Source organism: Mesoplodon mirus (genome assembly GCF_964341445.2).
Source record: "Mesoplodon mirus genome assembly, chromosome: 15".
NCBI classification, from domain to species: domain Eukaryota; kingdom Metazoa; phylum Chordata; class Mammalia; order Artiodactyla; family Ziphiidae; genus Mesoplodon; species Mesoplodon mirus.
The window spans coordinates 50,680,428-50,697,370 of NC_138991.1; the positions used below are offsets into that span (position 1 = coordinate 50,680,428).

General features: G+C 47.7%; 1 protein-coding gene across 2 annotated transcripts in view; it reads left to right on the forward strand.

The window, feature by feature from the left end:
* The first annotated feature begins 466 nt into the window (after positions 1–466).
* Positions 467–16,943, forward strand: part of TMC7 (transmembrane channel like 7) — a 57,875-nt gene continuing 41,398 nt past the window's right edge. For both annotated transcript variants that reach the window (XM_082645882.1, XM_082645883.1), the window contains exons 1-3: positions 467–570; positions 13,724–13,967; positions 14,835–14,983. In XM_082645882.1, the coding sequence (XP_082502008.1) occupies positions 504–570; positions 13,724–13,967; positions 14,835–14,983 (460 nt within the window). In that variant the 5' untranslated portion in view covers positions 467–503. The remainder of the gene's footprint in view (positions 571–13,723; positions 13,968–14,834; positions 14,984–16,943) is intronic.

The following is a 16,943-nucleotide window of genomic DNA, read 5'->3' on the forward strand; positions in this document are numbered from 1 at the left end:
TCTCACCCAGGCCTCCCAGCTCCCCACTCGAGAGATATCTTATGCATTTACAAACATGTACAAATATATTCCCCCCACCCTCTTGTTTTTCCTTTTGGTACCCAAATGGTAACTTACTAGATACACTTGTTCGGCGTCTTGGTTATTTTTATTACACTTTTTAAAATCTGGGAGGTCTCCCCTCCTCGCGGCCGCTGGACGGAGCTGTCCCGGGTCTCTCCGGCTCTCCAGCCTCGTCTCCCATCCCAGGTCCCCGACGCGGCGGAGCCGTACCCTCCCACTGCCTCCTGGCTGCACCTCGCCTCTGAGCGCAGGGCTGCTCCGGTGGTCCAGCGCGGGCGGGCGTGGGAAGGGCCGCCGGGCGCCCCGCCCCCGCCGCTGTGACGTCAGCCCCGGAATCTGGAATCCCGGCTCTGGGAGGGAAGGCCGGGAAGCGGCGGCGGCGGCAGGGGCGGCGGCCGGAGCGGGTCTCCAGCGGTGTTTCGGGGGCGCGCGGCGCAGCCATGAGCGAGTCCAGTGCCAGTGCGCTCCCGCCCGGCAGGCCCAGCAGGCAGGCCTTCATCCACCAAGGTAGGGCGGCGCGGACCCGGCTTCAGGCGGCCGGCGGGTGCAAGCGGCCGCGAGGTGCTGGGAGCTCGGCGCGGGCCCGGCCCCCTCCCCACCTCCCGGCTTGGGGGAAAGCGGATCTTTCTTATTGCTGGTCTCCCTCCTCCAACCCATCCTCACCCCATTCAGAGAGCGCATGCTCTACCAAAAGGAGCACTAGAATGAGAGTCTCGACAGTGGTGAGTTTGCCTTCCCAAAAGCTGGTCGAGGGATTCCGGGCTAGTCTCAAAATAATCTTAGATGTTAAATGAAAAGATTGTGAGATCTCTGTCAACCCTAACATTCTGATACCAGGTGCCCGCCTCCCAAACATATGAGGCTTTACAATTAGATGGACTTAGAACTGAATTCTGCCTCGGCTATTTATTGCTGTGTGATTATTATTATTATTGCTGTGTAAGTGACTTGCTCTCTCTGAACCTTAGGTTCTTCAGCAGTAAAATGGGAATAAGATGTTGGTGGGATTAGTTGAGAGAAAAATGTGTGAAGTGCCTAACGCAGTGCTTGATACAGGAAAGGCACTATCAGTGGTAGCCAGGCAAGTGTATGCTTTTCCCTTTTTTTATTGGGTAAAACTTAAGAGTGAAGTGTACAGCTCTGTGAATTTTAACATAAATGTGTACAACCGCTACTCAGTCAAGATAGAAAAATTGCCAGTACCTAGGCAGGCTTCCTTGCAGCATTCATATCTTATATTTGCCCTTAACAAAACACAAGACCCTACTGTGAGGTTTTGTGTGTGTGTGTGTGGACAGTGCTTCCAATACCTAGTACCTTGGCTTCAGCTTCCCCACTGTGAGTTTTATCTGCAGCGTTTTTTCTATTTCAATTTGAGAATAGAAATTTTGTTACAAGGATCTACATACAGTAAAGCATGAGTGTAGATTTGGGCGTTGGGCCCCTCTGATTGGATTGATCTCAACATCTAGAAGAAGGAAAAGAGAAAAAACACCTAGAGAGACTCAAACTCTGGGAACTTGCTCAGGAATCAGAAAAAAGACTGGGTTTGATGCTAATTATTTTCTAATGCAGTATTAATAGTGCTGGCATCACTCAATTTCAGCCTTTCAGTAATAGCTATTCAAGTATTTTCCACATGATTTTTTATTTATCTTTCTCATTTTATCACAGTTCATCACATTTAAGATGCCAACCCTGGTTTCCCATACAGAAGGCAAGGAGATTCCTCTTCCTTGGATCTTTGCTGGGTGTTCAAGGGGATCTCTGAGCATCTTTTTATGAGTATTGTAACTAGCGCCTCTAATCAAAAGGTTCTCCCTGTCCCTTGGACAGATGATATTTTATGACCTTGTACCCACCAGCATGAGTGGGAGGCTCAGAAGGGACTGTGTTAATAACTTTGCAGCAGTTTGTAAACCATGACACACTGTATGAGCATCTTGGGAGGACAGTTGGAAGGGGTCAGGAGACACAGGGTGTCTAGTTTACAGAAATGGGAAATGTGTATCCTTCTTAATGATAAAACAGATAACAACATTTGCCTTCTTTTTTTTTTTCTTTTCCATGATGGTTTATTACAGGATATTGAATATAGTTCCCTGTGCTATACAGTAGGACCTTGTTGTTTATTCATTCTGTATATAATGGTTTGCATCTGCTAGTCCCAAACTCCCAATCCATCCCTCCCCCAACCCCCCTTCCCCTTGGCAGCCACAAGTCTGTTCTCTGTACCTGTGAATCTGTTTCTGTTTCGCAGATAAGTTCACTTGTGTCATATTTTAGATTCCACAGGTAAGTGACAGCGTATGGTATTTGTCTTTCTCCTTCTGACTTACTTCACTTAGTATGATAATCTCAAGGTCCATACATGTTGCTGCAAATGGCACTACTTCATTCGTTTTTATGGCTGAGTAGACAATACTTGCCTTCTTAATTAAAACTTTTCAGTGACTTCCCACTGCTCTGAGAACAAGCTCCAGGCCTCCAACAAGGCCAACAAGGACCCCAGCCCACCTCTGCAGGCTCTCATCACCTACAGCCTTACCTTAGCCCATGCTGCTCCAGCTACACTGACTGCCTTCTCATTCCTCCAACATATCAAGGTCATTTCTGCCTCAGGGCCTTTGCACCTGCTATTCTTGTCGCCTGCATTTCTCTTTGATTTTCATATGGCAGCCTCTTTCTGCTCCTGTCAGGTCTCTGCTCAAATGTCACTTCAAAGAGGCAGACCTCTGGTGTCATCTTGTCTGGAGAAGTGCCCCCATATCTCTTACCCTGACCTTGCTTATTCCTTCAAAGCACTTAGCACCATCTGAAGTCATGTGGTTTGATCATTTCCTGGTTTATTAGCTATCTCTCCTTCTAGAATGTGGGTGCCATGAAAATCAGGGGCTTTTTCTTTTTCCCCTAGGACCTAGAACAGTGTCCAGAACGTGGTAGGTACTAAACCTGTGATGAATGAATGAATGATGGAGTATACCCACAGCCATGCTGGCAGCTATAGTGTAGTGGTTTCAAGTCTAGACTCTGGATTCTCAGATGCAAATCCTCTTTTTCCCATTCACTGGTTTTGTCTTTGGGAAAGGCAGTTAAGTGCCTGGTGCCTCAGTTTCCTTATGTATTAAATAACGAAAGTACCTACTTCAGGAGGCCATTATGAGGATTCAGATAATTAATTTATATAAATAACTTACTTATATAAATAAACTCATAACTTACTTATATACATAAGTAAGTGCTTAAGTTAGTTATCTATACCTTGGAACAAATTATCCCAAAATTTAGAGGCTTAGAACCCACTTAGCTCACGGTTTCTGTGGGTCAGGAATTGGGGAGTGACCTATCTAGGCTTTTTTGGCTCAGTCTGTCTTACAAAATTGCAGTCATGGTGTCAGCCAGCCATGTAGTCATCCAAAGGCTTGCCTGGAGCTGGAAGATCCCTTCCAAGATGACTCGCTCACATGGATGGCGAGTTGACACTGGCTGTTGACAGGAAGCCTCAGTTCCTCTCCGTGTGGACTTCCCAGAGGGCTGCTTAAGTGTCCTCGAGACATGGTGGCTGGCTTCTCTCAGAGCAGATGATCCAAGAGAGAGCAAGGTGGAAGCTGTAGTGTCTTTTATGAGCCGGTCTTAGAAATCACACTGTGTTGTTTTTATTGTTCACATGGGTCAGCCCTGTTCAGTGTGGATGGGGCCTGTATAGAGGCGTGAATATTAGGAGGGGAGGATCATAGGGGGCCATCCTGGGGAGTGGCTGCCATGGCCCATGTAAGTGTTAACTGTTGTTATGATGTCTCTGCTCTCCTACTAGATGGTAAGCTCCAGCAGGGCAGGGCCTGGGCCTGTTTGGCTCACCATGGCATCCCCTGCTTAGCCCAGTGCTTGGTGTATAGGAGGCCTTCAATAAACACTAGTTGAAAGGATGCCCTTAGTGATTTGGTCCCCATCTTAGCTTCCATCTCCACACACACCCCCACCCCCGCCTGACGGTTCCCATGTTACTTTTTGAGCCTGAGAAGTTCCTGCTGTTCCCTCTACCATGAGTCTATTACTTTACTTCCTTATAAGGCATACTATTTTTCTCATCTTTCAGTCTGGTGTCACCTCCTCCTGGAAGCCTTCCCTGACTACCTCCCCTCCCACAGGCTAGACCGTGTCCCGTCTCTGTACCCACAGAGCCCGCTAGCCTCGCCCTGTCAAAGTATCCCTTGAACTGTATTCTCACTTCTCTTGAGTTGTATCATTTTGAAGAGCAGGGATTTTGGAATTAAGCAGACCCAGGTTCAGACACCGACTTGGCCTCTTATAAGCTTTGTGGTCTTGAGCAAGTTACTGCCTTTTCTGAGCTTCCGTTTCCCCATCTATAAAGTGGAGATTCTGACAGGAGTGAAAGCCGGAGGACCGCCTTGTTCCAGGGCCTCGAGAGAGGCCTGCTTCTCCACCTGCTCCCCACCCCTCCCAGGCCCCAGCGCTTCCCTCCAGGTCTTTGCAGCCTCTGTTCCCTCTAGCCGGCACACCCTTCCCCCTGCTCTTCCCACAGCCAGCTCCTCACACTTCTGCTCTCAGCTGGAATGTCCCCTCCTCGCAAGAGGCAACGCCTCCCCACCCCGTGACCATGAGACATTTTGCTGTCTCCCAGGGCGTTTTGCCCCTCGTACCTGGCGTGTTCTGTGTTTATTGAATGGAGTGACTCTGCGTGGTTTTTTCCCTTTGTCAAATATTTACCATATTCCAGTCTGTCAGTACTTCATACCAGTCAGTAGATGTATGTGTACAGTATGTGTAGTATGACTACATGCTCATTCAGTCAGGAGTCCTTTGGCTAGCATGCATGCAGTGACTTTTTTGGGGCGGGGATCGAGGCATAATTCACATAACAAAATCAACCATTTTAAAGTGTACGGCATTTAGTACATTCACAATATGGTACAACCATCACCTCTATCTAGTTCCAAAATATTTTCATATACCCCCATCTGCTAGGGTCACTGAAAGGATTTAATGAGATAAGCATGTCAGGAATCTAGCACCTGTGGGCAGGCGCTGTGCACTTGAATGGTCGCTCTTGGTATTATTATGATGATGATTAGGGCCTTCTCTAGCCCCAGTATTACCAGGTTTGATGACTGCATATGCTCTGTGCCTATACGCTCTGGAGGTATCTGTTAGATTCTTAATGTAGTTAAACAACTATTCCGTGGGCTATTTTAGTCTGACCGATTTCAGGAAATTTGAAGACAAGTAACCATTTGACCTGCAGTGTTTTTTGTTTTTTACTTTATCTGCTAAGTCCATTCATCCAGGTTACTCATCAGAGGTGTCCTGGGCGGGAGGGCTGTTGTGCAGGCCTGGACACAGGCCACAGTGAGCCAGCCTTGTGACCTGAGTTATTTTTTTCCCCTCTGTCTGGAAGAGGCCGAGCTCTGTCTGCCCAGCAGTTCAGGCCCGGCTTAGGCCCAAAGGCCAGAGGCCCTCAGTGGCTTTTTTTGTTTGGTTTTTTCTTCAGGAAGTGAAGAATTTAAGGGATAAAAGGGGGAAATGACTTTTCAGTGTTGTTAACTTTGTTGCAATCTGGCTGCTTTTTAAAGGTGCGTTGTTTGGCTGTGGGACCACCCAGCCCTTCTGTGTTTTCCCACTCCCACCGGGAGAAGGCGGGGAACTGATCCTGAGCCAAAAGCACGCACCAGGCGAGGGGCCTAGGGATGAAAGAGGCAGGCAAGGGACGTGCTTTCACGAAGCTTCTAGTCCAGCAGGGGAGACCCTAAACAGGTGGAGGGAAATGGGTCAGAGACAGCTAAGCATAGGTGCTGAGAAGGAAATAAGCAGGTGATGAGATAGAGAGGGGGAGCGGCCCGTCTGGACAGCTCTCCCAGGAGGGGACCGCTGAGCTGAGGCCCAAGGATATAGAGGAGCCAGTGCAGGTGAATGGGAAGCCCCGGTGGGAAGAGTGTTCGGAGGGGCTACAGGAAGAGCAAAGGGCAGAGGTGGGAATGGCCTCCATGTATCTGAGGAAGCCTTGGGCTGGAGCTTGGAGAGGAGATGGGACAAGGTCAGCTAGCAGGAGCCGGTCCCTGAGGGTCAGTAGGCTCCGTCAGCAATTTGATTTGGGACTCAAGTGGGTAACTTTCTTTAATTCCTCAGAGCAACTCAGTGTAGTAGGTGTTATTTACCCATTTTATCCCCCTGGAAACTGAGGCCCTGAGATGTTACTTGACAAGCTGCTGAAACAGACGGATGTTAATGTTGTGAATAGAGCTACCGTGTCCGTGTATTAATTTGACATGTTTTTTGAGTCCCTGTTATGTGCCAGCCCCATGCTAATCACTAGGGGTGTAAGAGTGAGTAAGACATGCTGAGGTCATTGCCCTCATGGTTCAGACCTTAACTTGACCTTGGAAAAAGGTCCTGTCTTCTCTGAACTTTCCATATTGCAAAATAAGGGTAATACATAAGAAGGGCCCATCCTGAGGATCACAGGAGATAGCTAGGTAAAGGATTTGACATCATCATGGCACATGGTAAATGCTCAGTAAAGGCGAATTTTGGGTCATTGTCACTTCCAGGAAAGTTGGAAATCTTTTCTGGAGAGGTCCTAGCCAAGGAAGATAAGCACTCCACATAGGGAGTAGCTTGGTCCTTAGCAAGAGGACACCCCCTCCTCCCCCTCGCCACTGCAGATTTAAATCTTCATGTACATCAAGTTCGTCAATAAATAACCAGAGTCCTGGCTTCAAGTAGGTAACACGATGTGCCAGGCACTGCCCTAAGCCAGGGGTCTGCAAACTACAGCCCATGGGCCAAATCTGGGCCACCACGTATTTTTATAAAGTTTAATTAGAAAACAGTCATGGGGCCTCCCTGGTGGCGCAGTGGTTGAGAGTCCGCCTGCCGATGCAGGGGATACGGGTTCGTACCCCGGTCTGGGAGGATCCCATATGCCGCGGAGCGGCTGGGCCCGTGAGCCATGGCCGCTGAGCCTGTGCGTCCGGAGCCTGTGCTCCGCAACGAGAGAGGCCACAACAGTGAGAGGCCCGCGTACAGAAAAAAAAAAAAAAAAAAAAAAAAAAAAAAAAAAAGAAAACAGTCATGCATTATGGCTGCTTTCCTACTGCAATGGCAGGTTGAATAGTTGTGACAGAGACCGTGTGGTAAATAGTATTTACTATCTGGCTTTTTACAGAAAGGGTTTGCTGCCCTCTTTTCTAAGCACTTGACATACAATAGCCATCTAATAGCCTTAGGATGGCTGGGCGAGGTGGGAACTACTACCCCTATTTTACAGGTGGGAAAACTGAGGCACAGAACGGTCAAGAAACTTGCCAGGTCACACGGGTAGCAAGTGGAGCCGGGGTTAGGATCCAGGCAGCGGGCTTTGGAGCCAGTGCTCTTAACCACGTGTCATGTCACCTCCTCAGACAGACAGAATCACAGTAACAGCTCCATGGACAGTCCACCGGATGCTCTACTGGCTTAGAAACCAGGAGACCTGGGTTCTGGGCTCAGCACGGATCTGATTGCTCAGTTAGTCACTGCTCCTGAAGACTGTTTGCTTGTCTGGTCATAAAGCCTTGGGACCCAGTCATTCCCCAGGCCCCACCCAGGTGCCAGGTGGTGTGACTCATGCAGGTCCCCCCAGCCCTGCAATTCTGAAGTCTGGCAGATGGAGGAGGCTCCCAAGGCCCTGGCTCCTCCCCTCTCAGACTAGGTTCTGGGTTCCTGTGAAAAAGGCCCCTCTGTGTTGTCCAGTACAGAAGCCACTAGCCACACGTGGCTGTAAGATATAAATTGACTAAAGTCTGATAAAATTAAAAATTCATTTCCTTAGTCTTACCAGCCACATTTCAGTAACCCAGTAGCCACAAGTGGCTAGTGGTCACCATGTTAAATAGTACAATTATAGAACATTTCCATCATTGCAGGATGGTGCCACTTGACACATGATGCCCTGCCATGGGCTGTAGCCATGCCGACCTGTGTAGCTCAAGGACAGAAATTGCCACATGGCTGCCCAGAGAGATCCTGTTACATCTGAGTCATATTGTTCTCTGCTGAGACCCCCCCCTTAGTTCCCACCTTACCCAAGTAAGGTAACAACATGGCCCACAGGCCCCATGAGGCCTGGCCTGTTTCTCCCCAACCTCCTACCCCATTACTCTCTTCCCTGCTGACTGTCCTTCAGCCACACTGGCCTTCTTGTTCCTCGAACTGACCAGGCACAGTCCTGCCTCAGGGCCTTTGCACTTGCTCATCTCTATCTTCTGTTGGATGCTCTTCCTCCAGATAACCATGTGGCTCTTTCCCTCCCTCCCTTCAGGCTTTGCTCAAATACACCCCTGCTTTATTTTTCTCCAGGCATCTATCACCATTTGAAATATATTGTTCTTACTTGTCTATTGTCTGTCTCCTCCAGAGGCAGGGGGAGTTTGTGTGTCATATTCAAGGCTGCGTCCCAGTCCTAGAACAGTGCATGGCACGTAGCAGTTGCTCAGTAAATCTTTTCAAGTGAATGAGTGAATGAATGGATGGGTGGTTGGGTGGTCCTGCCAGGAGTAGGGCCTTGATGAGTCCCTGGCCTCAGAGGTTTTTGAGCACTTGGTAGAAATGTCATAGAAGCTTTAACCAGATCCCTTGCACTGTGAGCTCCTTGGTTGAGACCCTTCATCATCTCCAGAGCCCCTGCCCCCAGCCCAGAGTCCCACACAGAGAGGGACTCCATGCAAGGTATCAAACAGAACTAATTCCCACAGCAGCTGGCCGGTTGCCTGGACCAGATGACCCAGAAGGTCCCTTCTTCCCCAGAGTTTCCATGATTCTGTGAGTGGGAAGAAAAACCCTGAAGTGAAGCCAGCACCAAATACGGCCAGGCTAGGTTCTTGGCAAGCTCTTGAGGGAGGCTGGTGGTGGTTTTGGTGCCATTTAGGTCACAGTTGGCCTGTGCCCACATTCTGGGAATGTTTGTGCTCGTTGGTAGGATTTGGTGTCCTGTGGAAAGAGCTGCCAAGAAAGTTGGGCCCTAAGGATGCTCTCCAGATGTGCCTGCCTCTGCCCATTCTTTCATCCATTCATTCATTCTCCAGGTGGAGAGGTTTCTGTGAGCAAGGCACTGCTCTAAGCCTCAGAGAGACTAACTTTGTCCTTAACCTGGAAGAACAGCAGATACCAGAAGTAGTTACCCCTGCCCCTGTCCCCATATCTCCTGTAATAACTACCCAGTCATCCTCCCACCTAAGTAGCCTCCTGCTTGCTGAAATCTGACTCCAGGGGCCAAACAGATTCTAGGCCTTCCTAGATGGAGGCAGCCCAGTATCTGAGACATGCTCCAGCCTCCCATGCAAATGGTCATCAAGCAGCCTACACACCACAGGCTTAAATGATCAACTCAGGAGAACGTCCGACAGTAACTCTAGTGAGCCATTCTTATCCTCTCAGGATGAGAAAACCAAGGCTAGGAGAGGTGATGCCACCTGCCTTTCTAAGAATCGGTAGAACCAGGAGTCTGTCTTGACATCAAAGCCTTGGGCAAGCCGCCATCTCTGCAGGCCTCAGGTTCCCTGTTGAAAAGCCAGGGCAGCAAAGCCTTCCCTTCAGGGTGGTGTGAGAAATTCGGTGATGTCATGCTTTGAAAAGTGTGTGGTCCTATATGCAAAGGGTTGGAAGTGGACCAGCTATAAAAATAATGATGCTTGTGTTCAAGGGTATAGTTGTGATTTTTTTTTTAACTTGAAGATGGAGAACTTCCCAAGGATGTCTGAAAAGGAAAAAGCATTCCTCTTCAGTGATGGCCATTTTGAAAATAGAGTTTTCCATCAGAGGCTGTTGCTGGGAAATGTGACTAGGATGTATCCTTCCTGTGGTGTGGCTGCACGAACAATCAGATGATTAGTTTGTGTGGCATTTTATTGTTTACAAAGCACTTGCAAATCCATGGCCCACGAAGTGGTCTCATAGTAAAGACTACAGCTTTGGCATTTGACAGACCTGTGATAGGTTCCTAGTTCCTGCACTTCCTAGCTGTGTGAGTGGGCAAAGCACCTAACCCCTCCGAGCCTCACTTTCTTCATCTGTAAAATGGGATAATTCTGTTCAATGAGTAGCTCAGAGAATTGAGTGTGGTGATGCATATCGTGTACTTCAAATAGCCTGGCACAAGGTAAGTGCTCACAAATTCCCAGGCAGTATTATTTATGTTGTTGGTACATTTGTCCTCATGATCACGCTGCTGAGGTCATGGTATTATATCCTCCATTCCTGAGATGAGAAACATGTGACTCAGAGGCGGTCTTTGTTTCTCCTGGGTGGCCTGGCTAGTGGGTGACAAGCCAACCCGTCTCCAGCTCCAGCCCTGGGTCCCCGACCCCGCAGTTGCTGAATATTCAGTGGGTCAGTGCTGCTCCATATTCAAAGGCCTTTGTTCTGGTTAATAACAGCCCTTTGTTGCTGGCCAGAGGGAGGAGCGGCGGGCTTTGAGCCTCTAGCCCTCAGCCTCCACCCCAACCCCGGACCCCCATGTTTGCTTAGGGAGCCGTGTTACTAATGGAAGTGTGTCATGCCCCCAGGGGGTGCTGGGGCCGGGAGTAAAGGTTGAGCCAGATTTGCCGGCTTGCCCTTGGTGACTGGCAGGGCTCCAGACGCGTGTCCGTGTCATCAGCAGTGGGACAGCTGTTCTGCTATGTGAACTTGCCCATCAGAGAGGCAAGGATTACAGTTCTGCACCATCAGACTCCAACTCGGATCAAGGCCTTGGCCGGTCCCCTCCCCCCAGCGCTCCCTCGCTGTTAGCTCTAAGTATATTTACAGAGCCCACTGTGTGCAGGGCTGTGCTCAGTGTTTCTGCCTGCATGATCGCCTTTGATTCTCACAAGCTGGCACTCCTGTGATGGATCTCGTCCTTAGCCCTGAAGCCTACAGAGTGATCCTTTGAAACGTGGTCAGATCACGACATGCTTTGGCCCAGAGCCCCGGGTGGCTGCCCGTCTGCCACATTGAAGGGTCATAGCACAGCCCACAGAGTCTGACCTGGTTTGTCCTGGCCACCTCTGTGATCCCTGCTTTCCATTCTTCCTGTCCCAGCTCCCTATTGTTGCTTAATAGATTGCTCCAAATGTGATGGCTTAAGCCATTTTATTGTTTCTGCTGATTCTGTGCATCAGGAAATGAGCAGGCTACAGAGGAGACAGTTTGCTCAGCTCTGTGTCCTACCTGCTGGGTCTGAGCATCCAGTGACCTTTTCATGCCCATGGTGGGGCCTGGCGAGGATGACCAGGGTGGCTGGGGACCGGCTGCGACGGCCTGCTGGGGTCATAAGCCGGGACCTTGATTCTTACTGTCAGCCAGTTCCTTGGTCGTCCTCCTTGGAGCCTTGGTGCCTCTTTCTCTCCACGTGGTTGTGTCAGCAGCATCTCTGGACTTCTAACACAGCAGCCCCAGGCTCCCAACAGCGCAAAGTAGAAGCTTCCTGGCCCTTTTAAGGCTTGGATCTGGAACTGGCAGAGTATCAGTTCTCTCGCGACCTTTGGTTAAAAACAAGTCATGGGTCCAGCCCAGATTCAAGGGGAGGAGACCACAGAGGGCTGGTGTGGCTCTTTGGGGGCCACCAACAAAAGAGCCTTCGAGGCTCCCATTCATTCACTCTTCCCCACCCAACTAGGCCTCCGTGCTCTTCTTCAAGCATGCTGTGCATGCCCCTGCCTCAGGGCCTTTGCACTTGCTGTTTCTGTCTCCCAGGATGCCCTTCCCCAAATATCCACAGGGCTCACACACCCCCTCTATTTAGCCTCAGTGCCATGTGAGTAGGGTGTTTACTTTGTTCACTGTAGTATCCCTAGCTCCAGATCTGACACATGATAGGTATATTTGGTGAATGAATGAGTTTTTGAGATGAGGAAACGGAAGCTCAGAGAGGTTAAGTAATTTCCCCAAAGACACACAGCTAGTAATCGACAGACCCCAGATTCAAACCCAAGCAAGCTTTGCTGCCTGGAGGGGTAATTGCTTAGGTTATCACAGCTGCCTCCTACCTCCTCCTTCCATGTCCTGTCTCCATTCAGGATGGTCTTCCCAAACTAAAATCGGATCAAGTATAAAATACATCCTGAAAGTGGCATTCGTTCCTCATCTTCAACAGAAAGCTCTTCCTCCTCGGACCTCTGCACAAGGCACAGCAAAACTTGGCCTCCAGCTGTGGTCTGATGTAGCAGAGTGAATATTCTTTTTTTTTTATTTTTTATTTTTATTTTTATTGAAGTATAGTTAATAGAGATTCTTGAGTAGGCAGACCTGGCTCTGTTTCCAATGCCCCCACCCCCAGGCTCTCTAAGCATGGGCAAATTACGAATGTCATCCACTCATCCATCTATCCAATAAGTATTTATTGAACTACTCTGAGACAGGGATGCTGCTAGGTTCTGCGTGGCAATGGTGAGGAAATCTTCACAGTCCCTGCCCTCCAAGAACTTACAGTCCACTGGGTAAGACAGACATACTCACATGGTCACACAAAGAAATATAAGGTTATAGATTGTGATAAGTGTTGTGAAGGACTTACTGTGTGTGGGAAAATGTGTAATAAGACACCTACAATAGTGCAGTGAGGCAGGGTTGGTTTCCTTGAGGAAGTGGCATTCGAGTAGGAGCTAAGAAGTTCACTCCAGGCAGAGGGAACAGCATACACAAAGGCTCTGAGGAGGAGGGAACACAGGCCCATTTTAGTATATGAAGGATCCTGAGAAATATAGGTTGGAGGTCAGAGAGCCTGAGGAGCTGGAGAGGCGGGCAGGAGTCAGATCATGCAGGGCTTCGAGGGCTTGGGCAAGGGGTTGGAGAACCCATGAATGACTTTATTTTCTCATCTGTAAAATGGGGATGATAATAGTACCTACCTCAGTACGTGTGAGCATCTGTGGTCAGTTGGGCAACAGCTGGCTGTAGGCTGGCCTGGGATGGTCTCGGTTGGGGTGATCATCCCTGCTCTACCTGATCTCATCCTCCAGCAGGTTAGCTTGGGCTTGTTCACAAGGCAGCAGCTGGCGTCCAAAGAGCAGCAAAAGCTGGCAAGGCCTCCTGAGGCTAGGCTTAGAACTGGCACAGCATCACTTCTGTTGCATTCTGTTGGTCCAAGCAGATAATAAGGCCAGCCCACATCCCATGAGTGATCATGAAGCTCTTAACAGACTGCCTGGTGCAAAGGAAGTGCTCCGTAAACGCCGTTATTATTATTGTCGTTGATGATGTTGTTATCGCTCTGCGTTTGCAAAGCAGTTTATGCTTTTCAGAGCTTTATCCCATACAGTGGATACCCTACACTGTGTGAGGATAGTTGGGGCAAATGTCACTAGCCCTATTTGCCAAATGAAAAACAGAGGTTAGATTACTCAAAGCCACACACCTAGCAAGTGCCTGCAGCCAAACACTAGAATGCAGGTATCATGTAACTTAAAACACATCTGATGAAAGTGAACCCTTTTGCAGAAGATTTCATTGTCCTGAGCACCAACCTGGTAAGTAAAATAATTAAGATACAAATACTTTTGTCAGTGGCCCAGGCTCCTGACTGTGAGGTTTAGTTAGGGTCTCTGAGATCCAAGTCTCCTACATAAGTTTTGGGTTTTGGTTCCTAAGTTCACTGAGGTGAATGGTGGTTTTCTTCTTTCTTACCCAGAGAGCCTCTCTTTGGACTCCAGTTGCTTTTCTTCTCCACCTGTGAATTTCCTTCAAGAATTGCCAAGCTACCAGTCTATTGCTCGTAAGAGGACGACCATCCTTTCCCGGGACAAGCAAAGTGGCACTTTGCTGAAGCCAACAGACGCTTACAGCTCCCAGTTGGAGGGAGAAATCACTGAAAACCTTGACAACCAATCCATTCGGAAGTACGCACTGAACATCTCTGAGAAACGGAGACTAAGGTTTGTCCAGCAGCCATCTGGAAGGCATATGATGTATGTTTTGGGAAGAGGTGCTTTTTATGCATGGAATGCATTTCCTTAAGAGTTCACATAATTAAAAGTTTATTACTTAGGATAAGCTAAGCTGCTGTGACAAAGATACCCACACAGGTAAAATCTCAGTGTATTAGAAGTTTATTTCTTGCTCACATAAAAGACCTGGGTTGAGGTCAAGGGGGAACTTTGCAGTCACTCAGGGACCCAGGCTGCTTCCATCTTGTGGCTCTGCAACCCCCAAAGCCTCATCGTTGTCTGTAGTCACTCGGTTCCCCTTCCCCCCAGCACCTGCCAACCATTAATCTACTCTCCATCTCTATAGATTTGCCATTCTGGACATTTCATATACATGGAATCATATGACCATGTGACCTTTTGTGTCTGACTTCTTTCACTTAACATCATGTTTTCAAGGTTCATGTAAGTTGTAGAATGTATCAGTACTTCCTTCCTTTTTGTGGCTGAATAATATTCTACTGTGTGGATATAGCACAGTTTATTTATCCTTTGATGGAGATTTGGGTTGTTGACACATTTTGGCTATTGTGATTAATGCTGCATTGAACATTTGTGTACAAGTTTTTGTTTGAGACCCTGTTTTCAATTCTTTGGGAGTATCTACCTACGAGTGGAATTGCCGGGTCATATGGTAATTCTGCGTTTAACTTTCTGAGGAACTGCTGAACTTCTTCCTAGTGGCCACACCATTTTACATTCTCACCAGGAGTGTATGAGGACTCCAGGTTTTCCACATCCTCTCAGCTGGGGTTTTATGTGGTGCTGAGGTTGATGACACTGCATTGTCATTGTCATGCTTGTTTTTCAATACAGGGACATTCAGGAGACCCAAATGAAGTACTTATCTGAGTGGGACCAGTGGAAACGGTATAGCAGCAAGTCTTGGGAGAGGTTCAAAGAGAAGGCTCGCGAGATGACAGCCCACCTGGAGCTGTGGCGGAAGGACATTCGCAGCATAGAAGGTACCACGCCCCACACTGCACGTGCTCCTCCGTAGAAGTCTCCCGCACCTGAGGAAAGTACAGCTTTGTTTTCACTCGCCCCCAGCTGAAACGTAGCATTTCCTTCTGTGATGAATGTGAGCAACTAGCCACAGTTAGGATTAATAGAGCCTGTGTCTTCGTCACCAGGAACATCACAGATATCTTTCTGTCCCTTGCAGTTGTTGTAGTTGTCTGGGAATAGCATCTACGCTCATCACGACTTTGAAATTACAGCAGTGATTAGATCTGCCTCTAGATCTTGTTATTTAATATGTTAATGAAAATGCTCATGTATTAAATTTGTAAACAAATTTAGTTTATACAATAATGTTGTGATCATCATATGACCATTTGTATTTTGTGCGTTTAAAAATGTTATTCCAAGGGCTTCCCTGGTGGCGCAGTGGTTGAGAGTCCGCCTGCCGATGCAGGGGACACAGGTTCGTGCCCCGGTCCGGGAGGATCCCGCATGCCACGGAGCGGCTGGGCCCGTGAGCCATGGCCGCTGAGCCTGTGCATCCAGAGCCTGTGCTCCGCAACGGGAGAGGCCACAACAGTGAGAGGCCCGCGTACCGCAAAAAAAAAAAAATGTTATTCCAAGATGGGGCTCAATAAGCCTCATCAGACTGCCAAAGACACCCATAGCCCTGAAAATATTAATAATCCTACTTTCCCGTAATGGTGAGAATTGGGATGAAGTACAGGCAGACCTAGGAGATATTGAGGGTTTGGTTCCAGACTACCGCAATAAAGCAGATATAATAATAAAGCGAGTCACGAATTTTTTGGTTTCCCAGTACGTATAAAAGTTGTGTTTGCATGATACTGTAGTCTATTAAGTGTGCAATAGCATTATATCTAAAAAATAGTGTACATACCTTAATTAAAAAGTACTTTATTGCTAAAAAATGCTAACCATCATCTGAGCCTTCAGTGAGTTGTAATCTTTTTGCCGGTGGAGGGTTTGAAGTATTGCGAGAATTACCAAAATGCGACACAGAGACAGGAAGTGAGCAAAGGCTCTGGAAAAATGGTGCTGATGGACTTGCTTGATGCAGGGTTGCCACAAACCTTCAATGTATGAAAAACAAAATATCTGTAAAGCGCAATAAAGCAAAGCACAATAAAAGGAGGTATGCCTGTCATAACAAAATAAATAGACAGGGTGACTTAAAGAATAGAAATTTATTTTCTTACAGTTCTGGAGACTGGAAGTTTGAGAATCGGCCCCCTTGTCACTGTGTCCTCAAATGACCTCCTCTTTGTGCTTAGGGAGAGAGAGCACGCTTTGTTGCTTCTTCTTCTAAGGGGACTAACCCATCACGAGGGCCCCACTTTCCTGACCTTACCTTAACCGTGTTACCTCCCCAAGGCCTGTTTCCAGATACCATCACACTGAGGGTTTGAGTTCCAACATATGAATTTGCAGGGGGTGGGGGGAACAATATACAATTCAGTCCACAGCAAGTGTACAAAAATTGGAAATTATGACAAAATGTAAAATTAGAAAAAAAAAATTAAACATTTGGGTGACATAACTGAGCCCGGGGGAAAATACCTTTTAGGATTACCTGGTTTCTACTAGAAAGCAAAACAATTTACAAGCTTCTCCTCAAAACTGCTGAAATGGAAATTTTGTAAGGTTTGTAAGGAACATGGCAGGATATGTGAAAAAATTTATTGCCCCCATTATTACTATTTTAAAACCTATAAAATACCAGTGGTAATCTATTCAGTGAACTTTTTTCGTTGTTTTATTGGGAGAATGTAAACTTATTTCCAGGGAGGGGTTCATTAGAAACTTAGAACTTCAACCATCCATTTTAGAAGTTTAAGTGAACATCATCTTTGGACCAAAAAATAATAAAAGCTAACCTTTATTCAGCCTTCACTGTGAACTGGGCATTGTGTTCAACATTTTACTCATATGATCTCAGTT